The 26,335-nt window shown below is 42.9% G+C and overlaps 1 protein-coding gene and 1 non-coding gene across 5 annotated transcripts in view; one reads left to right on the top strand and one right to left on the bottom strand.

Moving 5' to 3' along the window:
- LOC111979649 (collagen alpha-1(XV) chain) overlaps positions 1–26,335 on the bottom strand; it is a 60,405-nt gene that overhangs the window by 31,287 nt on the left and 2,783 nt on the right. For 3 of the 4 annotated variants that reach the window (XM_024010260.2, XM_024010261.2, XM_024010262.2), the window contains exon 1: positions 2,652–3,268. The exons of the other annotated variant lie outside the window; for it this stretch is intronic. In XM_024010260.2, the coding sequence (XP_023866028.1) occupies positions 2,652–2,970 (319 nt within the window). In that variant the 5' untranslated portion in view covers positions 2,971–3,268. Of the gene's footprint in view, positions 1–2,651; positions 3,269–26,335 lie in introns of those variants that run through there. 4 annotated transcript variants of the gene reach the window in all.
- On the top strand, positions 31–83 carry LOC111979847 (U7 small nuclear RNA). Its single transcript, XR_002879383.1, has one exon. It is a non-coding gene; the product is annotated as a U7 small nuclear RNA (small nuclear RNA).

Genomic DNA, 26,335 nt, shown 5'->3' with positions numbered 1-26,335 from the left:
TGTGTTCCCTACCTACTTACAGGTTATGGAAAATGTGCTCTTTTAGTATTTCTCCTGTAGGTTTCCTAAAGGAGAAAGCCTCCACTTCTATGTCAAAGATAATACAATACTACAGAAAATACTACATTCTGCAAAAACACTACAGTAAATACTACAGTATAGTATAGTCCACAAAAACACTACAGTAAATACTACAGAATACTTAAATCCACAAAAACACTACTTTAATTACAATAGTAATTACTATACCCTGCCCATTCCCCTCCCTCATAACACAATTTGAGCCACCCATCAGTGAGAAACCTATATGCCAAGTATAGACCATATTATAATAATATATATTATATTGTGTTCCCTACAGGTTATAGAAAAGAGCAGAAGCGCTGCACCATCTGTTCAGATCCCAGTCCTACCTACGTACCTACCTACCTACATACAGGTTATGGCAAATGTGCTCTTTCAGTATTTCTCCAGGAGGTGTCCTGAAGGAGAAAGCCTCCACTTCTATGTGATAATAAAACAAAAACTACAGTAAATACTACAGTATTGTACAGTCTGAAGAAATACTACAGTATACTTCAAACTATATACTGTAGTTTTCTTTTACAGCAGTATTTTAACTATAGTTAACTGTAAACACTACAGTATACTACAGTAAATACTACAGAATAAACTGTAGTGTTTTTGCAGACTTTAGTCCGCAAAAACACTAAATTCCGCAAAAACCCTACAGTGAATAYTATAGTATTTTACCAAAGTATACTATTTTTTAATGTGGGTAGTACAGGTCTAGGCTTAACCTGTATCCCGGAAACCATACCAAAGAGCGCAAGCACAGTRTAGGAATAATATCTCATTCTACAATAACCCATGTGGCCAGGGTCTCCCAAATCCATCTATCCTCATCACTGAGCCTAACGACCCCTTAACGAGTCAAACGTTCACCTATGGCTCATTGCACAATCCCCCCCCCCCCCCCTGTTCAGACCATAATGCTCCCCAACATAACCTACAGACACTTGCCGTAAAGCCTTTAATTGGGGTTGAGGGGCCTATCATCGTGGTGTAGAGAGAGGGCTTAGCGGAGAAAGATACCGGTAGATCACATGCTGTTCATCTCCCTTGGCGAACACTATCACCCCAACATTCCACCGTGGTAACCTCTTGGCCATTGGTTTCGCCTCAGTCTTGTCAAGTATTAACCCTCCTCTACACATCCGTGGGCCTCTCTGCCCACAGACTAGACATGGTCTCTGATTGGGTCTGTAATTCAGCAAATTAGCAAAGTGGAAAAAGACATGCCAATTAGGGAGGAGGGTGGTAGTGTTTGAACATCCTCCACTCGGAACAAATGCCTCCCACAACATGCAGCCTCACACAAACACTGACTGAGTCACACAACCCACACTGCCACAACCAAGCCAATCTATTAGTGGGATCAGAGAAAGATCTATCAGAAGTTCACGTAAAACAGTTTGGTAGGAATATATCCAAACATACATCKGATGTCCTCAATGAGGACCATGCCTGTTTTAGCATATCAACACAGTAATGCTAATAACGTACAGGTGAATGGTGTGAACTGTCTAAAGTTCTGTAAGTGGGTTGTCATACTGAGTGGATGTCTGGGAGAGTGAGTTACTGTTTATGGCCGGCTATAATCCAAGCTGGATCGACAGATCGACAYCCTCCTTGGACAGGCACATTGTGGAGAGAAGCTGTCAGAGTGTAACATCTACAGTATAGCTCAGACAGAGGAATAGACAGGAGAGCCCTCATGAAACTCATGGTTTACTACAAAAGTTAACAGCACATTTTATTCTGAGAGAGCTTGCAGAATGTGGACACAACTTTGTTCTCTTTGTCCAGTGATTTTCTTGGAGTCTATGTACTGAATTATTCTAATCAGGCAAGACTAACCGGTGCAYCATCCATTTCAATTCTGAAAAAGTTGTATTGCTCCTCTCATCTCCAGCCTCTTGATATCAGTCCTCCCTCCCATATCTCAGCCATCCGTCCGTCCGTCCCCCACTCTCTCTCACCCCACAATTCAGCCCAGCCAGGCTCTGAAACAATTCTCACACTCCTCAGACCCTAATTTCCTCATGTTCCAGGAAGGCTCCTGGCCCTAATCCTATTATTTTAATATCATGTGATTGGGATTTAAATTTGGAAACCAAGGAGCTAGCAGGAAGCCTGCTCCCCTCAACAATGCACAGCCTCAATTAGACAAGTTAAAAACGCTTAGCCACGCTCAGTAATCTTGAGCAGGCTGTGAGGGAACACACTTCCTAATCCCTGTCATGATCCCACTACAAGCATCAGCTTGAGACTACTTTAACAAAAATAATGAACCACCACGAGTCTACAGCTCCACAGCTGCCACATTGTCAGGGTCTTTAGATTCTTTCAGGGGAAGTTTTTAGAGCATTATGCTAAGTCAATGACTGAGAACTCACAGAGCATTGGTTCTATTCCATTGAACCTGCAAGCCAAGTGTAGAACCAGTAGCAGAAGTGTTTGTTATTTAAACACAACATAAAGACTACTTTTTTTGGACAGAATCCCAAACGGAAATKAAACTGAAAAAACGACTTCACCCAGCACACTCCAGGTGTTCCTCGACTCCTGCACAGCACAGAATAACTCACCACCACTTTTCCACATTTTCAGAGGTCTTTTCTTAGCCTTGGGCTTGATCTCTGTTGTTCCAGCACCTGCAGGCTCCTGTGTGCTCTGTAGAGGTGTACTCTGAACAGGTGCAGTAGTGTACACCTCTGTCTGGGTTCCCACCTGGCCCACCTCTGTCCCTTCCATTGTCCAAAATACCTTGGTGGTGGTGAGGACCTCGGTGGTGGGGGGCTGTGTGATCATCTCCTGTGCCTTCCCCCAGAGCACACTCCACCATTGGCCATGAACAGGAGCCATGAGCAGCAGCAGCAGCAGACTGCACAGACGCAGGACAGCCATCCTGTCCTGATGCTCCAACTACCGACTAAAAACTTAAGATGTTCTCCAGTATGTTCACAGCTCATGCTCCACTCTCTTCCCTGCGTCTATCTGCTCTCTCTCTTCCCTGCTTCTATCTGCTCTCTCTCTCTCTTCCCTGCTTCTATCTGCTCTCTCACCTGCTTCTAACTGCGCGCTCTCTCTCTCTCTGTTCTGCTCTGCTCTGTGATTAGCGGTGACCCCTGCTCCAGACCCCCTCAGCACCATGCAGACTTAGGTATTTCACAGGCAGCACAGCAAGAGCAGCAGCTCTACACCACGTCTGGCTCACTTCACTCTGGCTCCCATCACAGTGGGTGGGTGTGTTAAGAGGATGTAAGTGCCAGCCGTAAGCCACAGCCCCCTTCAGTAATGCCATCCCCCTCTGTATACCATTATCATCAACCCTAGTACAGCTTAAATGTAGGAGCTGGCCATCAACAGTCGTTGCTTACTAAACAAACAGTTGTCAGTAAAAAAAAAAAAATAGGGGCACCGTGACATTAGCTCTGGTATTTTTTATACTGTAGTATGTTCTCCATTTTCTTTTTAAAAAGTAAGCCAACATGTTTTCAGCACCTTTATTTCCATGACTTATCAAAATTATTCTTTATTATGGCTCGCTTATGTGTTTCTGCAGCAGACATAAAGTGAGCAATATGTTTGGAGCATCAAATGGCAAAATAATCGCAGTATCGAATCACAATACATATAGAATCGTGAGAATCGCAATATATATCGTATCGGGACCTAAGTATTGTGATAATATCGTAATATCGTGAGGTCCCTGGCAATTCCTAGCCCTGAAGGACATGGTGAGCACTGCACACATGTTCCATTCCCCCGGGACAAGAGTTAGGACTACAAGACCTCAGAAGAATGCTGTAAGGAACACAATTAAATGTAACATTAACGGTTTGTACATTTGACATATTACCTACCCTTAGTCAGTTGCATTCATGTCCATGAAAAAGCTGAATAGAACTATAGGTGTAACAATACACATAGGAAGTTGGGGTGCTGAGGGTGCTGCAGCACCCCTTGAAAAATGGCATGCATTGAATCGCGTGGCCTTACCGCCACTTTCTTTTGCAAAATTACTAAGAATTAACAAACTTGATTTCTAAAATTGTCAATTGCAAACATCATATTAAGGTGTGGGATGTTCATTGTATGACAAGAAAAAATGTGCAGATCCATTTCACTCCAGCAAATAGCATAATCTGTCTGTCCACAATTCACCTGTGGGAAAATGGCGGTTCTCAATACCACACAACACAAAGAGCTGGCTGCTACTTTCCGAGAGATCGTTCATGAGGAGATTACCTCTGCCCTCGACTTGAAATTAAAACCGTTAAATTAAATCACTCACTTTTAAATTGAATGCCTATTCAACTAAAGTGGAAATTCTGGAGAAGGCGGCCAATGTGCCAGAGGTTTAAATCCATGACCTGGGAACAGAGCGAGCTAAGCTAGAGGGGTAAACAATCTCCTAAAGAGAAAACGGAATCACTTGAAAATTATTCCGGTAAAATCAATGTACAGGTTATAGGACTTGAAACTGGAGTGAATGCGGGCAACCCAACTTCCTTCATGAGCAATCTTCTCTCTGAACTGTTTGGGCAGGAGAAGCTGGGTCCCATGCCGCTAATTAATATTGTGCACCACACGGGTCCTCTATGAAATGGGTCTGGTTCTATGATTGTACAAATCCACAGTTTTGAAGTCAAACAGTGAATTGTTCGCCTTGCAGTGGAATCCAGGGCTCTGACCTATGCGGAGAATAGGATCAGCATCTACCCAGATCGTAGTGGCGAACTGCTAAAATAGAGGGCGACCTACAATGACGTGAAATCCCAGCTACGCGAGCTAAATCTGAGATGCGGTTCATCCATCTGGCAAAACTCCTCTTGATCTTCCAGAATACAACAAATCAAATCAAACTTTGTCACATAAGCGAATACAACAGGTTTAGACTTTACCGTGAAATGCTTACTTACAAGCCCATAACCAACAATGCAGTTCAAAAAAGAGTTAAGAAAATATTTACCAAATAAACTAAAGAAAAAAATAACACAAGAAAATAACAATAATGAGACCATATACAGGGGATACCGGTACCGAGTCAGGTTTGTTGAGGTAATTTGTACATGTAGGTAGGGGTGAAGTGACTATGCATAGATAATAAACAGCGAGTAGCAGCAGTGTACAAAACAAATGGAGGGGGGGTGTCAATGTAAATATTCCGGTGGCCAGTTGATTAATTGTTCAGCAGTCTCATGGCTTGGGGGTAGAAGCTGTTAAGGAGCCTTTTGGTCCTATACTTGGTAGTAGTAGAGAGAACAGTCTATGACTTGGGTGACTGGAGTCTGACAATTTTTGGGCTTTCCTCTGACACAGCCTAGTGTATAGGTCCTGGATGGCAGGAAGCTTGTCCCCATGTACTGGGCCGTACGCACTCCCCTCTTTAGCGCCTTACGGTCAGATGCAGAGCAGTTGCCATACCAGGCAGTAATGGAACCAGTCAGGATGCTCTCAATGGTGCAGCTGTAGAACCTTTTGAGGATCTGAGGACCAATGCCAAATATTTTCAGTCTCCTGAGGGGGAATAGGTTTTGTCGTGCCCCCTTCACGACTGTCTTGTTGTGCTTGGACCATGTTTGTTTGTTGGTGCTGTGGACTCCAAGGAACTTGAAGCTCTCAACCTCCTCCACTACAGCCCTGTCGATGAGAATGGGGGCGTGCTCGGTCCTCCTTTTCCTGTAGTCCACAATCATCTCCTTTGTCTTGATCACGTTGATGGAGAGGTTGTTGTCCTGGCACCACACGGCCAAGTCTCTGAACTCAGCCTATAGGGAGGTCTCATCATTGTCGGTGATCAGGCCTACCACTTTTGAGTCATCGGCAAATTTAATGATGGTGTTTAAGTCGTCCCTGGCCGTGCAGTCATAATTGAACAGGGAGTACAGGAGGGGACAGAGCATGCACCCCTGAGAGGCCCCCATGTTGAGGATCAGGGTGGCGGATATGTTGTTACCTACCCTTACTACCTGGGGGCGGCCCGTCAGGGAGTCCATGATCGAGTTGCAGAGGGAGGTGTTTAGTCCCAGGGTCCTTAGCTTAGTGATGAGCTTTGAGGGCACTATGGTGTTGAATGCTGAGCTGTAGTCAATAAATGGCATTCTCACATACAGTAGGTGTTCCTTTTGTCCAGTTGGAAAAGGGCAGTGGGGAGTGCAATAGAGATGCACCATCTGTGGATCTGTTAGGGCGGTATGCAAATTGGAGTTAGTCGAGGGTTTCTGGGATAATGGTGCACTTCATGGCTGCAGATGTGAGTGCTATGGGTCGGTAGTCATTTAGACAGGTTACCTTAGTGTTATTTGGCACAGGGACTATGGTGGTCTGCTTAAAACATGTTGGTATTACAGACTCGGACAGGGAGAGGTTGAAAATGTCAGTGAAGACACTTGCCAGTTGGTCAGCGCATGCTCGCAGTACACGTCCTGGTAATCCGTCTGGCCTTGTGAATGTTGACCTGTTTAAAGGTCTTACTCACATCAGCTGCGGAGAGTGTTATCACACAGTCGTCCGGAACAGCTGGTGCTCTCATGCATGTTTCAGTGTTATTTGCCTCGAAGCGAGCATAGAAGTAGTTTAGCTCATCTGGTAAGCTCATGTCACTGGGCAGCGCTTCCGTTTGTAGTCTGTAATGGTTTGCAAGCCCTGTCATATCCGACGAGCATCGGAGCCGGTGTAGAACGATTTGATCTTAGTCCTGTATTGATGCTTTGCCTGTTTGATGGTTCGTCGGAGGGCATAGCGGGATTTCATATAAGCTTCCGGGTTAGAGTCCTGCACCTTGAAGTGGCAGCTCTAGCCTTTAGCTCAGTGCAGATGTTGCCTGTAATCTATGGCTTCTGGTTGGGGTATGTACGTACAGTTACCATGGGGACGACGTCATCGATGCACATATTGATGAAGCCAATGACTGATGTGGTGTACTCCTCAATGCCATCGGAAGAATCCCGGAACGTATTCCAGTCTGTGCTAGCAAAACAGACCACTTTTTTATTGACCGAGTCACTGGTGCTTCCTGCTTTAGTTTTTGCTTGTAAGCAGGAATCAGGAGGATAGAATTATGGTCAGATTTGCCAAATGGAGGGCGAGGGAGAGCTTTGTACGTGTTTCTGTGTATGGAGTAAAGGAGGTCTAGAGTTTTTTCCCTCTGGTTGCACATTTAACATGCTGATAGAAATTTGGTAAAATGGATTTAAGTTTCCCTGCATTAAAGTCCCCAGCCACTAGGAGCTCCGCCTCTGGATGAGCATTTTCCTGTTTGCTTATGGCGGAATACAGCTCATTGAGTGCGGTCTTAGTTCCAGCATAGGTCTGTGGTGGTATGTAGATAGATACTAAAAATACAGATGAAAACTCGCTAGGTAGATAGTGTGGTCTACAGCTTATCATGAGATACTCTACCTCAGGCGAGCAAAACCTTAAGACTTCCTTAGATATCGTACACCAGCGGTTGTTTACAAATATACATAGTCCGACCCCCCCTTGTCTTACCAGATGCCGCTGTTCTATCCTGGCGATAGAGCATATAACCAGCCACCTGTATGTTGATAATGTTGTCGTTCAGCCACGACTCCGTGAAGCATAAGTTATTACAGTTTTTAATGTCCGGTTGGTACTTTAATCTTCCTTGTAGGTTGTCGATTTTATTTTCCAATGATTGCACTTTATCTAGTAGAACAGAAGGCAGTGGAGGTTTATTAGATCGCCTACAAATTCTCAGAAGCCAGCCTGACCGCCCTCTTTTTCTCCAGCTTCTCTTCACGCAAATGAYGGGGATTTGGGCCTGTTCCAGGGAAAGCAGTATGTCCTTCACGTCGGGTTCGTCAGACTCGTTAAAGGAAATAAAAGCTTCCGCCAGTTCGTGGTGAGTTATCACTGTTCTGATGTCTGGAAGTTATTTTCGGTCATAAGAGACGGTAGCAGCAACATTATGTACAAAATACGTAAAAAAAATAAGTTACAACAACGCAAAAAAACGAACATCAGAACAGTTGGTTAGGAGCACGTAAAACATCAGACATCTTCTCCGGCACCATGATACACATAGCCCCACATTCCTTGTGGGGCTACAGCGCATTGAATTCTTAAATGGGCAAAATATGGCAATATAAGTTGGAAACTACTTTTTGCTACTGGTACTGAGATATGGCCAGTCCCATATGGACAACTACACAATGTATTTTTTTTTTTTTCATTTCCAGAAAAATTTAGGACAGGCTATTGAATTTATCTCCCAGGGAGGCCATAATGAAATATTGTGAAGATTTTGATTATAGACTTCATTTCTTGCACATACCATCTTCTTTATTTTACATAGCATGGAACACTGAAATGCTTAATAAAAATGTAGGGTGGGGGGGCTTTCTAAAATAATTAAGAACTCCTCTTCTCACAGAAGAAGCCACCTCACTGGGAGCTCAAATCTCCCTCAATGAACTCAAAAGGGCATTGGATAGCATGAATAAAGGGACGATATTCCTCCTGAGGTCTATTTAAAATGTTGGAATCAATTAGGTCCACTAGTGCTCGAAATTATTAACACAGCCGTTCACAAAGGTTCATGTGGGAGAGATGTGAATACAGTACTAATGTAACTTTCATTTAAAAAAGGTAAGGATGACAACCAGTGTTCTCACTGATAAACACAGATATGAAACTGTTTTCCTAAATGTTGTTGTCCCGTCTCGAGACTTACCCAAATTGGTCCACACAGACCAAAGCGGGTTTGTTAAAAAAATGTATCCTCGGATAAACTCCGTTGACTATTACATATCTTAGATGCTTCATCAGAAACAACAGCTCCTTGGGCTGTATTATTTCTCGATGCAAAAAAATATTTTGGTCTGTCTTGGAACATATGGGAATTGGCTCCATTACTATGATTAAAATACTCTATGTCAATCCCTCAGCCATAGTTATAACAGACAATATCTGCTCCGTTTAGAATCACTAGAAGCAGCAGACAGGGCAATCAAATTTCGCCTTTGCTATTTTTATTATCCATGGAACCCCTGGCACAGGCAATTTTTCAATCGAAGAAATAACACCAATTTACCTAGAATCTACTAATTACTTCATCTCATTATACACAGACAATGTTCTACTTTATCTAGACAAAGTATCTCAATCGCTCCCAAACACAGTGAAGATCAAAGATAAATTCAGCTTAATCTCAAGTTATAAAACGTACAGTATCTAACCAAATCAAGCCTTCTGCATCTCAAGGCCCCGATGGAGCTCCATCTCTACTTATGGAATACCAATTGTTACCGATTTTATCAATTAAATCCGACCGATGGAATAATATCCTAGTTCCTTAAACCGGCAGAATATCTATTGTCAAAATAAATACAGTGCATTTGGAAAGTATTCTGACCCCTTCCCTTTTTCCACATTTTGTTATGTTACAGCCTTAATAAAAAATGTATTAAATAAATGTTTTCCTTCATCAATCTAAACACAATACGCCATAATGATAAAGCAAAAACTGGTTTAGTAATTTTTGCAAATGTATAAAAAACAACAGATACCTTATTTACATAAGTATTCAAACTCTTTGCTATGAGACTCAAAATTGAGCTCAGGTACATCCTGTTTCCATTTATCATTCTTGAGATTTTTCTACAACTTGATTGAAGTACTGTGGTAAATTCAATTGATTGGATGTGATTTGGAAAGGCACACACCTGTCTACATAAGGTCCCACAGTTGACAGTGCATGTCAGAGCAAAAACCAAGCCATGATGTCGAAGGAATTGTCCGTAGAGCTCAGAGACATGATTGTGTCAAGGCACAGATCTGGGGAAGGGTACCAAAACATTTCTGCAGCATTGTAGGTCCCCAAGAACACAGTGGCCTCCATCATTCTTAAATGGAAGACATTTGGAACCAACAAGACTCTTCCTAGTGCTGGCCGCCCGGCCAAACTGGGCAATCGGGGGAAAAGGGCCTTGGTCAGGGAGGTGACCAAGAACCCAATGGTCACTCTGACAGAGCTCCAGAGTTCCTCTGTGGAGATGGGAAAACCTTCCAGATGGACAACCATCTCTGCAGCCCTCCACCAATCAAGCCTTTATGGTAGAGTGGCTAGACAGAAGCCACTCCTCAGTAAAAGGCACATGACATTCCGCTTGGAGTTTGCAGACTCTCAGACCAAGAAAAACAAGATTCTCAAGATTCTTGGCTTGAATGCCAAGCGTCACTTCTGGAGGAAACCTCGCACCATCCCCATGGTGAAGCAGGGTGGTGGCAGCATCAAGCTGTGGGGATGTTTTTCAGTGGTAGGGACWGGGAGACTAGTCAGGATCGAGGGAAAGATGAATGGAGCAAAGTACAGAGAGATTCTTGATGAAAACCTGCTCCAGAGCTCTCAGAACCTCAGACTGGGGCGAAGGTTCACCTTCCAACAGGACTACTACCATAAGCACACAGCCAAGACAATGCAGGAGGGGCTTCGGGATTCGGGTCCTTGAGTGGCCCAGCCAGAGCCTGGACACGAACCCAATTGAACATCTCTGGAGAGACCTGAAAATAGCTGTGTAGCGACGCTCCCTACTCAGTGTGACAGTGCTTGAGAGGATCTGCAGAGAAGAATGGGAGTATTCCCAAAATACAGGTGTGCAAAGCTTGTAGCTTCATACCCAAGAAGACTCAAGCCTGTAGTCGCTGCCAAAGGTGCTTCAACAAAGTACTGAGTAAAGGGTCTGAATACTTATGTAATTGTGATATTTCAGTTTTTTGTTGTAAATTTTCAAAAATGTCTAAAAACCTATTTTTGCTTTGTCATTGTGGGTTATTGTGTGTAGATTGAAGAAAAAACAACAATTTAATCAATTTTAGAATAAGGCTGTGACGTAGTCAAAGGGTCTGAATATTTTCCAAATGCACTCTATTGCTGCGGCTGAATTTTTGGAGTTCAATGATTACCATGTTTCCCCCTTCCGGCATTTGGGATAAAATTCATAGTGTGGTTTCAAAATGTATATGGCAAGGTAAACGATCCAGGATAAAATTAACAAACTTACAAAGAGTGAAAGACATAGGAGGACTATCCGTACCAAAATTTTAATCGTATTTCCAGGCACTAGCATTTCGGCCCATCCTAAATTGATTTAGACATGATTTTTTCGCCCTCTGGCTGAGTATAGAGAGACATATGGTGTCGCCTATTGCCCTAAAAGAGGTGGTCTTCACTGATATATCCCTTAAACAATGTAAGCTACAGTGGGGAGAACAAGTATTTGATACACTGCCGATTTTGCAGGTTTTCCTACTTACAAAGCATGTAGAGGTCTGTAATTTTTATCATAGGTACTTACGTGAAGAGACGGAATCTAAAACAAAAATCCAGAAAATCACATTGTATGATTTTTAGTATTAATTTGCATTTTATTGCATGACATAAGTATTTGATCACCTACCAACCAGTAAGAATTCCGGCTCTCACAGACCTGTTTAGTTTTTTTAAGAAGCCTCCTGTTCTCCACTCATTACCTGTATTAACTGCACCTGTTTGAACTCGTTACCTGTATAAAAACCCTGTCCACACACTCAATCAAACAGACTCAACCTCTCCACAATGGCCAAGACAGAGAGCTGTATAAGGACATCAGGGATAAAATTGTAGACATGCAACAGGCTGGGATGGCTACAGGACAATAGAGCCAGCTTGGTGAGAGGCAACAACTGTTGGCGCAATTATTAGAAAATGGAAGAAGTTCAAGATGACGGTCAATCACCCTCGGTCTGGGCTCATAGCAAGATCTCACCTCGTGGGGCATCAATGATCATGAGGAAGGTGAGTTATCAGCCCAGAACTACACGGCAGGACCTGGTCAATGACCTGAAGAGAGCTGGGACACAGTCTCAAGAAAACCATTAGTAACACACTCACCGTCATGGATTAAAATCCTGCAGCGCACGCAAGGTCCACCTGCTCAAGCCAGCGCATGTCCAGGCCGTCTGAAGTTTGCCAATGACCATCTGGATGATCCAGAGGAGGATGGGAGCAGGTCATGTGGTCTGATGAGACAAAAATAGAGCTTTTTGGTCTAAAACTCCACTCGCGTGTTTGGAGGAAGAAGAAGGATGAGTACAACCCCAAGAACACCATCCCAACCGTGAAGCATGGAGGTGGAAACATCATTTCTTGGGGATGCTTTTCTGCAAAGGGTACAGGATGACTGACCGTATTGAGGGGAGGATGGATGGGGCCATGTATCGCGAGATCTTGGCCAACACCTCCTTCCCTCAGTAAGAGCATTGAAGATGGGTCGTGGCTGGGTCTTCCAGCATGACAACGACCCGAAACACAGCCAGGGCAACTAAGGAGTGGCGCGTAAGAAGCATCTCAAGGTCCTGGAGTGGCCTAGCCAGTCTCCAGACCTGAACCCAATAGAAAATCTTGGAGGGAGCTGAAAGTCCGTATGAGCCGCGACCAGCCCCGAAACCTGAAGGATCTGGAGAAGATCTGTATGGAGGAGTGGGCCAAAATCCTGCTGCAGTGTGTGCAAACCTGGTCAGAACTACAGGAAACGTATGATTCTCTGTAATTGCGAACAAGGTTTTCTGTACCAAATATTAAGATCTGCTTTTCTGATGTATCAAATACTTATGTCATGCAATAAAATGCAAATTAATTACTTAAAAATCATACAATGTGATTTTCTGGATTTTTGTTTTAGATTCCGTCTCTCATAGTTGAAGTGTACCCATGATAGAAATTACAGACCTCTACATGCTTTGTAAGTAGGAAAACCTGCAAAATCGGCAGTGTATCAAATACTTGTTCTCCCCACTGTATACTTTGGTCCTATTATTGCTCACACAATTTGTATTTGGCACCAAATGTAAAAACAAGGTACCTGGGAATCAAAATGTCATGCACATAATCCAGCATTTCACAATAATGCCTTGTGATCTGGAGGGCGACCTTTTGCATTCCCCCAATAGTCAATATGTGGAATTCTTACGCTTACCGATATCATGGACAGTAATGGTTTGAGAACATTTCAAGATTTGAAAGATACATACACTTACCAGGCAACTCCTTTTTTCTACTGCCCTGTAATTAAATGCTTCAGGGGCATAGTTACAAAATTAATTTTGAAGTGCATGAATGTAAATATTATCTTACTTAACGATGATAGCTCCTTGAATCTGTCACTCAATCAGAGACGATTACTGCTGGCAGGCAGCAATCAGGGGTTGGGGGGATGGGATGGAAGGTTGGGGGTGGAGTCCCACTTCTTTTTTTGTTTTCTTTTCCTGATTGCTGAGATGTTTTGTAATCAGTACATTAGGTCCCCATTGGACAGGAATCTGCCAATCTGTGGCTGTCTGACTCTGAGGGCCCCTGGGCACTGATTAAACATGGGAGAGTGAAAAGCTGGACTGTGACAGAGGAGAGGGGAATGCAGGGCATGGAGGAGAGGAGAAGAGGAGAGGGGCTTCTGCCAAGCCTTCACAGCTCAGTGATCAGAGGGGCCGGGCAGAAAGACATGCAGGCAGACAGACAGGCAAGCAGTTATAGTGACAAAGAGAAGCCTGTTTCGCTACTCAGTACTCAGGACCCTGGTGTTGTGTGTTGAGGGGATGGGAATGGGGCCTAGGACAGGTTCTGACAGCACTGTGAGCAGCACACACACACAGACATGGAAGATGAGGATGAGCCCACTCTGGACCAATCAAGTACTAGATGAATACACTGTTCAGATACTGCTTCAATTACAGTAACAATACCTATTCAAATGCACATTAAGATTACCAATACACAATCATCCATTGAACACCAACTGTAATTGTGATGTGCATGTTTGGATATTACAACCAGCACTTGGAATTGCATGTGCATTGTCTTAGATGTGCAACATTTCACAGCAATCCACAGTGGCGGTATGGATGGACTCCATACTAAAGAGACTGGAAACTAGTGTTTCAGTGGTCCTAATGAGAGTTGCTGGGAGAGTTGGGGCTGGAGGTTTGCTAAATGGACCAGATGATGGATTTAGTGTAATTTTAAGGAAACCCAGCAGGGTGGAAGGAAGCCCAGGTTAGCCTGCCCTGGGGTGGTAGTGTTTCATGTGAGGGGGCCCCTATAAGAATCCCATTCCTGATGGGCTATATAGGGCTAGGGGCTAGGAGGCAAGTCATCAGTTGCTGTTTTAATGTTGTGAATCTATTCACACAGAGATACAGTAATTTTTCATCTATATGGAATCAATACACAAGACCTTTGACAATGTAGTACACTATATCCAAAATCCAGTAACACCTAGCACTTCATCACATGTACTATGTATAAAATAGATTCAGCACAGAGTGATTAATATACCCACAATATATGCACTGAACAATGATAATATAAATACTGTGCTCATATAAAGTCTAACCATGAATGGGTTTGAATACCCCCATTCAAATCTGTAATGAATTCCTTCAAATGTCCCTACTGTAAAAGCGACTGTGTTTAATATAACTAAGCTTCTTGGTAACTTCATGTGTAGGTTGTTACAGGTGTAAAAGCATTCACCTTCCCTGTATGTCTACAGCTTGTACAGTGTTCATGCTGTGAGGCTGACACAATACAATTACATCAAGGACCAATCATTCATAGACACAGAGTGGTCCTCCAGCTCCTCCATGTGGTCATAAACAGAACTGCAGATGAAACTTCACTCCCTCACCAGAACACACTGCCCTGGTACACACACGGTGCCCTAAATGCACCCCATTCCCTATGTAGTGCACAACTTTTGACCAKGACCCATAGGACTCTGGTCAAAATTAGTGCTCTATATGGGGAATAGGGTGCCACAGCAATCCCTGTCCCTTTAAGATTGACCATAGTGAGGTCAGGTTCCTGGGAGGATTACCGTCAGTGTGGAGGAGAAGAGCCAACCTGACAGAGGCCAGGCCTCACTAATCAATTAGCAAAGCGAAGGAGACTTTGCGGGTGAACAAAAACAGAACTTTGCCACATTAAATCACAATCACTGGGAAGCTCTCTTATCAAGAGTCTGACCCTTGAATGGTGTATTATTATTATGGGCAGCAGATCAAGAGCAATCTGGTTTTATCGGGGTGATTTAGTTAGACACATGGGCCCACTGGCCTATAGCTAAGTTTGTAGCCAAATAAGTCTCTCTCTCAAAAAAAGATTTGTCCCACCATGTTGACAGACAGACATTCCAATATTTCGCTTGCAAAATAATCCATTATTTGTATGCCACCATGTTTTAGGATATTCAGATCCTTACTCCTTTAATAACTATCCTCATCAGTTGATTATACATTTAGCTAAGCCTACATTTCATCTAAGGGCTGCCAATGTCTTAAAAAAGTGACAAAATCCATAAGCCATAAAACTCCTAAATTGTCACATAACTTTCAAATAAGAGGGCATTACTACTAATAAAATGCTAACTTGACATAAAACCATAAAAACATAACTTTAAATGTACTAGCCTTGAAGACAAAGTATGTAGGTAAGCTGTCCATATAGCAGCCAAAGTACTTAGTGTCAGAGGAACAAACTGATTGGCAGTTCTCCCAGCCAATCGCTGTCTAGATATAAGAGCTATGGGTGGAGACCAGTGGAAAGGTAGACAGTGTGTGACTGTTCTCCACTCTGGAAGAGGTAATTATAAAGCATTTCACTTTTCAACTCTCTCTCCGCACACACGCATACATAAATTCACTCTCCCTCTCAGCGATCCAGCTCAATGAAGCCTCTGTTGCAGATCTGTTTTCCTATGGCTAAGTTGGCCAACCCCCCCCCCCCCAAGTGTCATTTATGACGCATTTTCAGGTCAGGCTATCTATGGCATGTTCAGAGCAGGACATTTATATGTACTTATAGGGTAAGGGTACTGGTCCTCTCTGACTTGTAATAATCTGCAATAACATTAGAGTTGATGATGTTTTACTGGGCAAAATACTTTGGCAAATGTGACACCAGATTACAGACACACTGTGATGACACACCACTGACTATACCCCCCTCCCCTCAAGGTGTCGAAAGCGTTCCACAGGGATGCTCTCCCATTTTGACTCCAATGCTTTCCACAGTTGTGTCAAGTTGGCTGGATGTCCTTTGGGTGGTGGACCATTCTTGATACACACGTGAAAAACCCRGCACCATTGCCGTTCTTGACACAAATCGGTGCGTCTGGCACCTACTACAATACCCCGTTCTAAGGCACTTCAATCTTTTGTCTTGCCCATTCACCCTCTGAATGGCACACATATGCAATCCATGTCTCAATTGTCTCTAGGCTTAAAAATCCTTCTTTAACCCGTCTCCTCCCCTTCATCTACACTGATTGAAGTGGATTTAACAAATTACATCAATAAGGGATCAGAGGGGGAAGCAATGGCGGAAGCAGAAGTATTTTGTGATTCTCTTGGCGCAAGTACAATTGGTGAGAATGAGTGTACGATGGTGAACAAGAGTGGAGAAAAAGGGCTAAAGTTGGAGATGAACAGCAATTTATGGTCGGGGTGCAATTCACAAGCAAGGATGTTTTTTGGAGGTAACCTGTTTGCGGTCTCGAAGACGGTGAATGGCGAATTGGGTAAAGTGGAATTGGTCAGAGTGACCAGGAGCGGTATGATGTTGATTTCATGTGTGTCAAAAGCGTAAAGGGAGAAAGCTCTGTGGCTCTACAAGATGTCGACGTCTGATGTGGAAAGCTATGCTTTTCAGAGTAGGGCACCGGTTAAAGGTGTCATCATTCCGGGAATGGTAGACGCACTTAGCTTGAATCGAATGATAGACGGAAAGAAGGATCAAAGCCTATCGGTTGTACTGTCGTTTGATGAAGGGGTTCTCCCGACTTATGTAAAGATAATTTGGTGAGACAGTGCTGTATGTACAGAAGCCGTTTCAGTGTTACAATTGTAAAAAGTTTGGACACATGGCAAGTGTTTGTCGAAGGAATAAATATGAAGTAGTGGAAGAAAAGTATAGCCAGTTATAATTAGTTATGGTAATGGTTTAACAGATTTTTTTTWAAAGATCAGTCTTTATGTGGCTAAAATAAATATAACATTATTAAAAATGTTATATCAGGTATTGTTCATCCTGATCAGACAGGTTTTTTCATGGACGATACATTGGAGATAATATACGACAACTACTAGAAATAATACAATCTCATGAAACATCTAAGAAGCCAGGCCTGGTATTTATAGCGGATTTTGAAAAGGCCTTTGATAAAGTAAGACTGGATTTTATTTATAAATGCCTGGATTTTTTACATTTCTGTGATTCTCTTATAAAATGGGTAAAAGTAATGTATAACAACCCCATGTGTAAAATACTAAATAGCGGCTACTTACACAGTTTTGAATTGTCAAGAGGAGTTAAACAAGGGGGTCCGCTGTCACCATATCTATTCATTATGGCCATCGAAATGCTAGCTATTAAAATCATATCAAATAACAACATTAGATGATTAGAAATCCATGGCTTAAAAACAAAGGTGTCCATGTATGCCGATGAGTCCGCAAGCTAGATCCCTGTAATGTCTCATAACTTTTCTGGACTCTCTGGACTAAAACCTAATTATGATAAGTGTACCATATTACGTATTGGATCTTTAAAAAATACAACTTTTACATTACCCTGCAGTTTACCTATAAAATAGGCTGATGATGAAGTAGACATACATGGTATTCATATCACAAAATATATAAATGAGCTCTCCACAATGAATTTCAATAGAAAACGAGAATAGACAAGATCCTTCAATCATGGAGAGGTAAATACCTGTCTATTATGGAAAAATTGCCCTGATTAACTCCTTAGTCATATCTCAGTTTACTGACTTACTTATGGCGCTGCCTACTCCAGATGATTTGTTTTCAAATCATATGAGAAAACAAATATTTTGCTTTATCTGGGACGCTAAATCAGACAAAATAAWGTGTGCCTATCTATATAATGAATAGGGTGGGTTGAGATTATTAAATATAAAAGCACTAAACCTCTCTCTAAAAGCTTCACTTATTCAAAAGTGTTACTTAAACCCTAAATGATTCTCAAGTAGATTACTAAGAAAAGCTCATCCATTGTTTAAAAATTGCCTTTTTGCCTTTGTGCAGATTGCCATATCTCGTTTTTGTTGAATTGAAAATGATACTTTTTTGAAAGTATCTCTCTTTTTCAAACAAGCATTGCAGAGCTGGCTACAATTTCAATTTCATCCCCCTGAAAAGATAGAACAAATATTACAACAAATATTATGGCCGAACTCAAATGTGCTGGTTGATAAAATACCTGTATTTATGGGAAAGATGTTTGAAAAGGGTATTTTGTTTTTAAAGGATATTGTAAATTGGAATGGTAGAGTTATGTCTTACATGGAGTTGTCAGAATTGTATGGGAAGGTCTGCTCAATCCAAGAGTACAACCAATGAATTACAGCATTACCCCAAAAATGGAGGAGGCAGGTGGCAGAGGGAGGAGGTAGGGAACAGGTCTGTCTGACAAATATAAAGGATCAAAACTGGCGGAGGAATAAAAATAGCATAAATAGGAAAGTATACCAGTTTCATTTGAGGACCAGGATGTTGGCACAACTGTGCCAAGAGATTTTTGATGTACCGATTCAATGGTACAGGGTGTATGAGTTGATATATAAAGATTCAAGACTGTGTTTTTCAGCTAAAATTATTATATGTAATTCTTGCTACCAACAAAATGTTGAATATTTGGGGCATTCAATCATCGAAGCACTACAGATTTTGTTGTGAGGATACAGAATCAATAGACCATTTATTTTGATATTGCCCTTAGGTAGCCTGTTTCTGGACTCAGGTTCAGGAATAGCTGAAAAAGCAGAATATTGATCTAAAATTGACCCGAGAAATAGGACTGTTGGGAGATCTGGAGAGACCGGGTCAGTCAATTAATAATATACTAATACTCTCAGTAAAAGTATTTATTTTCAACTCGCAATCTGTGGATTCTATTTGATTAGATAGATGATGTTCAGGGCAGGTCATCCAGCCAATTCTATTAGCCTTAAAGGAAGTCATAAGAGGAGAATTACAGATCCTCAGATGCTCTCCTCTCCTCACATACAGACAGGGGTTCAAAGCATGTTGCCGTGTGCTGTGACATCCATGTAGGGATAGACTAACGCAGGACACCATTTGAGAAGAACCACAGGTTATTGGGTAATGTATCTGTATTATCCAGTGTGTGGCACTGGCTGATTGAGTGGAATGACTTGTATTAAATGCATTACAGTCAGGGTTAGGGAGTAACAGATTACATGTACCAGCAAAAATATTGTAATTAGATTAACGTTTAAATTCAGAAAGGATGTTTGCAGAAAAAAATATTTGACACTTCTGTTTTCTCAATAAGTTTGTTCCTCCTGAGTGAGGCTGACCACAAGTCAGAAACCACTATGATGACACACCAAATGTGTTTGATGGATCGCGGGAAAAGAGCAGGAATCGTTTTAAGCTACAGTGTCTTCCAACGGTGCCACTGATGTAGGCATCCAAAGATTATCCAACTTGAATAAACGCTTGGAGGTATGACAGCAGCGGTGTAGTCTACGGCGGTACGGATATAACTTATAATTGATATCTACATACCGCGTTGATGTGAATCAAGCTGCTCTCTCATTTAGCTGTTTGCACGATTGTGGTGGTTGTGGATGGTTGTTCACAAATCTAAACGTGTATTTGAACCCAATAATTTATTTTATTTTAGCTTTATTTAACTAGGTAAGTCAGTTAATCTCTTTAGAACAAGTATGAATCTTCACATCCCATTCTCATTGGAGGGTGGGGTGGGGGAGGTTAGTTGCTGACTTTTTGGGGTTTCAGGATGTTCGCAGAGCACTCTTAGTTCTGAGTACATGAGTTCACAGTAGTGAAATAATGTTTACTTTTCAACTGTAAATAGTGTCACTTTTTGGTCCACCGAACATCGTCTCTCCTTTCCTGTTTACAATCAAAGCGATTGTATTTCAATGCTCCCTAGTCATACTCACCTCTTAAACATGACCCACTTCACCTTAACATGGTATCAAATACATCCTGCTTCAGTGGGATATGTTTGTAGTTTATTAATGACCATGTCTTTCTGTGCTTGGGGCTTGTGTCACTTTTAGAGGCTGTGTAGAGAGGCTGAGCTGATCTGAACACAGGTCTACAGTACAGTAGTACTGATAGAGCCAGCATGGCCAGATTTGATTTAGTGTTCTCATTGGAAGCAATAACAGAGTTTAAGGTAAACACTTCTGCCTTAAGGGCACATATTTAAAGAGTAGCGGAATTAACAGGAAGCCTTTCTGCCAGCTGATGAGCATCAGATGAGTTTATTTACTTCATTCTTAGACATTCTAACCTGGAGTAAAGTTGAGTGGGAGGTCAGGTTAGTTAAAAAACTACTGTAACATAATACAATTTGTACAAAAAAAATCATATTATATGATGGCATGCCAAAATAACACTGTCCTTGATCCTCAAGTGCTTAAAGTAGGAAAGGAAAGGTTGCTGATAGTGTCTGATACAGATTTATAATACACATCTGGGTGTATTGTTTATAAGGACAGATAACTTTCCCTCAACACTGTTCCCACAATTAGTAGTAATGGCTATGCAAACAGACCTGTGGAGATGCATTGTGTGGTCTGCCACTCATGCTTATTTGGGTCGTACAGAGGAGAGCCCGGGCCATCTTTCTGAGTCTGCCAAGGGTCCCTTCAGCACACACACACACACAGGTAAGCAGAACACAATGCCTCTGGGTCTGGTTCAGTCTGCTTTATAAAGACCATCGAGCCGTTTCACTGGCTCACTCAACCAATCAGAAATCATACAGCACTGGTGACATCACGTCACAAGAGCGTGTTTTATGTGTCTGGACAGAATGGAGAGGAAAGATGGTTTGACAACATTTCGGCCACAAAGGAAAACCAAACAGCCCAGTGAAAACCTCTATTGAGTATTGTTCAGACTGACAGATTTGTTACAATAGACTGGACAGTTATTCAGCAGAGTTCATTCATAAATCTCCCTGGGTAGGGAGTGAAAGAGGTCAAATTTACAGGTGAGATAACTGAGTAATGTGCCCTCAAACCATGAACTGTCACTGTGGTCATCGTCACTGTCTTTACTTTGATATCTGGATGATCTGTAGCCTCAGTCAGATTCACCTGTAAGTATGGTCTCACAGGAGAAGCAACTGGAGTCACCATATACCAGCAGCCAATTTGATCTCAGAATAACTCTTTCTATTGGATCATCTTTTAGCCTCTAACAATGAGAACTTAGATTTCTTTTAGATTTAAGTGCTGACTTCAATACTATTGATCATGCTATTCTCACTAAGAGGCTAGAAGACTTGGTTAGTCTACGGGGACAGGTTCTCAATTGGTCCAAATCATACCTCTGAGCGGTATCAATTTGTTAATCTGGCCAATAATTCATCTGAACGTTCCAAGCTTGAATGTGCCGTTTCCCAAGGTTCTCTGCTTGGACCCCTTTAATTTTCCTTGTACGTGTTACCCCTTGGTCATTTTATCTGTAAGCACAACATGCACTTTTACTGCTAACGCTGATAATACTCAATTGTATTTTATCTTTTAAATCAGACAATGCTTTCCAGTCAGCCCACCATGAGACTTGCATCACAGATGTTCAACACTGGATGACAACCAACTTCTTGCTTTTAAACTCTGATAAGACGTAAATTATGCTACTTTGACACTAAAAACATATAAAAGTGTCAGACCTCACTCTCAACATTGATGGTTGCCTCATTACACCAAACATGGTTGTTAAAAACGTTGGTTTTACATTTGACCCGGCCTAACTTTTGACAACCACATAAAAGCATCCAAAAACAGCATACTTCCATCTCAGGAACATTTCCAGAATTACACTTCATCTCTCAGCCAGATGCCGAAAAATTGGCCAATGCATTTGTTTCATCTAGGCTAGACTACTGTAATGCCCTCATCTCCAGCTGTTCAGACTCTATTAGAAATCTACAATTTCTACAGAACACTGCTGCTCAGATTTTAACCAACACTAGAAGGTATGAGCACATCACTCCAGTTTTATATGCACTACACTGGCTGACTGTAAAGTATCGGTCTGATTTTAAGGTCTTACAAAATAGTCAAAATTGGTGAAGTGAAAAAATAACCAAAAAAAATWAAAAAAAACTGAAAAGTGGTGCGTGCATATGTATTCACCCCCTTCGCTATGAAGCCCCAAAATATAATCTGGTGCAACCAATTACCCTCAGAAGTCACATAATTAGTTAAATAAAGTCCACCTGTGTGCAATCTTAGTGTCACATGATCTCAGTATATATACACTTGTTCTGAAAGGCGCTAGAGTCTGCAACACCACTAAGCAAGGTGCACCACCAAGCAAGCGGCACCATGAAAGCCAAAATCAAATCAAATTTATTTGTCACATACACATGGTTAGCAGGTGTTAATGCAAGTGTAGCGAAATGCTTGTGCTTCTAGTTCCGACCATGCAGTAATATCTAACAAGTAATATCAGTTTGTCCATGATGTGTACGCCAAGGAACTTAACTCTCCACCCTCTCCACTACTGTCCCGTCAATGTAGATAGGGGGCTGCTCCCTCTGCTGTTTCCTGAAGTCCACGATCATCTCCTTTGTTTGGTTGTCATTGAGTGTGAGGTTATTTTCCTGACACCACACTCCGAGGGCCCTCACCTCCTCCCTGTAGGCCGTCTCGTCGTTGTTGGTAATCAAGCCTACCACTGTAGTGTCATCCGCAAACTTGATGATTGAGTTGGAGGCGTGCATGCCCATGCAGTCGTGGGTGAACAGGGAGTACAGGAGAGGGCTCAGAACGACCCTTGTGGGGACCCAGTGTTGAGGATCAGCGGGGTGGAGATGTTGTTACCTACCCTAACCACCTGGGGGCGGCCCGTCAGGAAGTCCAGGACCCAGTTGCACAGGGCGGGGTCGAGACCCAGGGTCTCGAGCTTGATGACGAGTTTGGAGGGTACTATGGTGTTAAATGCTAAGCTGTAGTCGATGAACAGCATTCTCACATAGGTATTCCTCTTGTCCAGATGGGTTAGGGCAGTGTGCAGTGTGGTTGCGATTGCGTCGTCTGTGGACCTATTGGGTCGGTAAGCAAATTGGAGTGGGTCTAGGGTGTCAGGTAGGGTGGAGGTGATATGGTCCTTGACTAGTCTCTCAAGGCAGTTCATGATGACGGAAGTGAGTGCTACAGGGCGGTAGTCATTTAGCTCAGTTACCTTAGCTTTCTTGGGAACAGGAACAATGGTGGCCCTCTTGAAGCATGTGGGGACAGGAGACTGGGATAAGGATTGAATGAATATGTCTGTAAACACACCAGCCAGCTGATCTGCACATGCTTTGAGGATGCGTCCGGGGATGCCGTCTGGGCCTGCAGCCTTGCGAGGGTTAACACGTTTAAATGTTTTACTCACGTTGGCTACAGTGAAGGAGAGCCCGCAGGTTTTGGTAGCGGGCCGTGTCAGTGGCACTGTATTGTCCTCAAAGCGAGCAAAAAAGTTGTTTAGTGTGTCTGGGAGCAAGGCATCGTGATCCGCGACGGGGCTAGTTTTTCTTTTGTAGTCCGTGATTGACTGTAGACCCTGCCACATACCTCTCGTGTCTGAGCCGTTTAATTGCGACTCCACTTTGTCTCTGTACTGACGCTTAGCTTGTTTGATTGCCTTGCGGAGGGAATAGCTACACTGTTTGTATTAGGTCATGTTTCCAGTCACCTTGCCCTGATTAAAAGCAGTGGTTCGCGCGTTCAGTTTTGCGCGAATGCTTCCATCATTCCACAGTTTCTGGTTGGGGAATGTTTTAATAGACGCTGTGGGTACAACATCACCGATGCACTTGTTAATAAACTCGCACACCGAATCAGCGTATTCGTCAATGTTGTTGTTCGCCGCAATGCGGAACATATCCCAGTCCACGTGATCGAAGCAATCTTGAAGCATGGAATCCGATTGGTCGGAACAGCGTTGAACAGACCTGAGCACGGGTGCTTCCTGTTTTAGTTTCTGTCTATAGGCTGGTAGAAACAAAATGGAGTCGTGGTCAGCTTTTCCAAAGGGAGGGCGGGGGAGGGCCTTATATGCGTCGCGGAAGTTAGAATAACAGTGGTCTAGGGTTTTTCCAGCCCTGGTAGCACCCAATGAAGTTCTTTCAGGGCGGTCGATGTGTGTCTGCTTGGGGGGGAATATACACGACTGTGGTTATGATCAAAGAGAATTCTCTTGGTAGATAATGTGGTCGGCATTTGATTGTGAGGAATTCTAAGTCAGGTGAACAAAAGGACTTGAGTTCCTGTATGTTGTTATGATCACACCACGTCTTGTTAATCATAAGGCATACACCCCCGCCCTGCTTCTTACCAGAGAGATGCTTGTTTCTGTCGGCGCGATGCGTGAAGAAACCAGGTGGCTGTACCGACTCAGATAGCGTCTCGAGTGAGCCATGTTTCCGTGAAGCAAAGAACGTTACAGTCTCGGATGTCTCTCTGGAATGCTACCCTTGCTCGGATTTCGTCTACCTTGTTGTCAACAGACTGGACATTGGCGAGTAGTTTGCTCGGGAGCGGTGCGCGATGTGCCCGTCTACGGAGCCTGACCAGAAGACCGCTCCGTCTGCCCCTTCTACGGCATCGTTGTTTTGGGTCGCCGGCTGGGATCCGATCCATTGTCCTGGGTGGTAGGCCAAACAGAGGATCCGCTTCGGGAAAGTCGTATTCCTGGTTGTAATGTTGGTGAGCTGACGTTGCTCTTATATCCAATAGTTCCTCCCGACTGTATGTAATAAAACCTAAGATTACCTGGGGTAACAATGTAAGAAATAACACATAAAAAAACAAAATACTGCATAGTTTCCTAGGAACGCGAAGCGAGGCGGCCATCTCTGTCGGCGCCGGAAATCCCCAAACAGGTCAGGGAAAAAGTTGTGGAGAGTACAGATCAGGGTTAGGTTATAAAAAATATCATAAACTTTGAACATCCCACAGAGCACCATTAAATCCATTATTAAAAATGGAAAGAATATGGCACCACAACAAACCTGCCAAGAGAGTGCCGCCCACCAAATCTCACAGACCAGGCAAGGAGGGCATTAATCAGAGGCAACAAAGAGACCAAAGATAACCCTGAAGGAGCTGCAAAGCTCCACAGCGGAGATTGGAGTATCTGTCCATAGGACCACTTTAAGCCATACACTCCACAGAGCTGGGCTTTACAGAAGAGTGGCCAGAAAAAAGACATTGCTTAAAGAAAAAAATAAGCAAACACGTTTGGTGTTCGCCAAAAGGCATAAGGGAGACTCCCCAAACATATGGAAGGTATTCTGGTCAGATGAGACTAAAATTGAGCTTTTTGGCCAAACGCTGTCTGGYGCAAACCCAACACTTCTCATCACTCCGAGAACACCATCCCCACAGTGAAGCATGGTGGTGGCAGCATCATGCTGCGGGGATGTTTTTCCATCGGCAGGGACTGGAAAACTGTTCAGAATTCACCTTCCAGCATGACAATGACCCTAAGCATACTGCTAAAGCAACACTAGACTGGTTTAAGGGGAAACATTTAAATGTCTTGGAATGGCCTAGCGAAATCCCAGACCTCAATCCAATTGAGAATCTGTGGTATGACTTAAAGATTGCTATACACCAGCGGAACCCATCCAACTTGAAGGAGCTGGAGCAGTTTTGTCTTGAAGAATGGGCAAAAATCCCAGTGGCTAGATGTGTCAAGCTTAGAGAGACATACCCCAAGAGACTTGCAGCTGTAATTGCGGCAAAAGTTGTCTCTACAAAGTATTGACTTGGGGGGGGGGGGGGGGGGGGTGAATAGTTATGCACGCTCAAGTTTCTGTTTTTTGTGTTACTTCTAGTATGTTTCAAAGTGGTAGGCATGTTGTGTAATCAAATGATAGCAACTCACAAAAAATATTTTTTAATTCCAGGTTGTAAGGCAACAAAATAGGAAAAATGCCAAGAGGGTGAATACTTTCGCAAGCCACTGTATCTGACAGACATGCTCGTTCCATACAACCCAGTGAAGGCGCTCTGCTCCCAAGGAGCCGGTCTGCTTACAGTTTCTAGATGCAGAACCAAGGCAGAGGGCAGTGCGTTCTCTATTAAAGCACCTTAGTTGTGTAAGGGTTTGCCCTGTCAGGTATGAGGGGCAGACACCATTTGAGGTTTTTAAATCACATTTTAGCTGGGCTTTTAATAAGTTAATG

The sequence above is a fragment of the Salvelinus sp. IW2-2015 genome, linkage group LG19 (assembly GCF_002910315.2).
Source record: "Salvelinus sp. IW2-2015 linkage group LG19, ASM291031v2, whole genome shotgun sequence".
Taxonomy (NCBI): domain Eukaryota; kingdom Metazoa; phylum Chordata; class Actinopteri; order Salmoniformes; family Salmonidae; genus Salvelinus; species Salvelinus sp. IW2-2015.
Note: the sequence above shows the minus strand (reverse complement) of the source record. Positions and strands in the feature narration are given on the sequence as shown.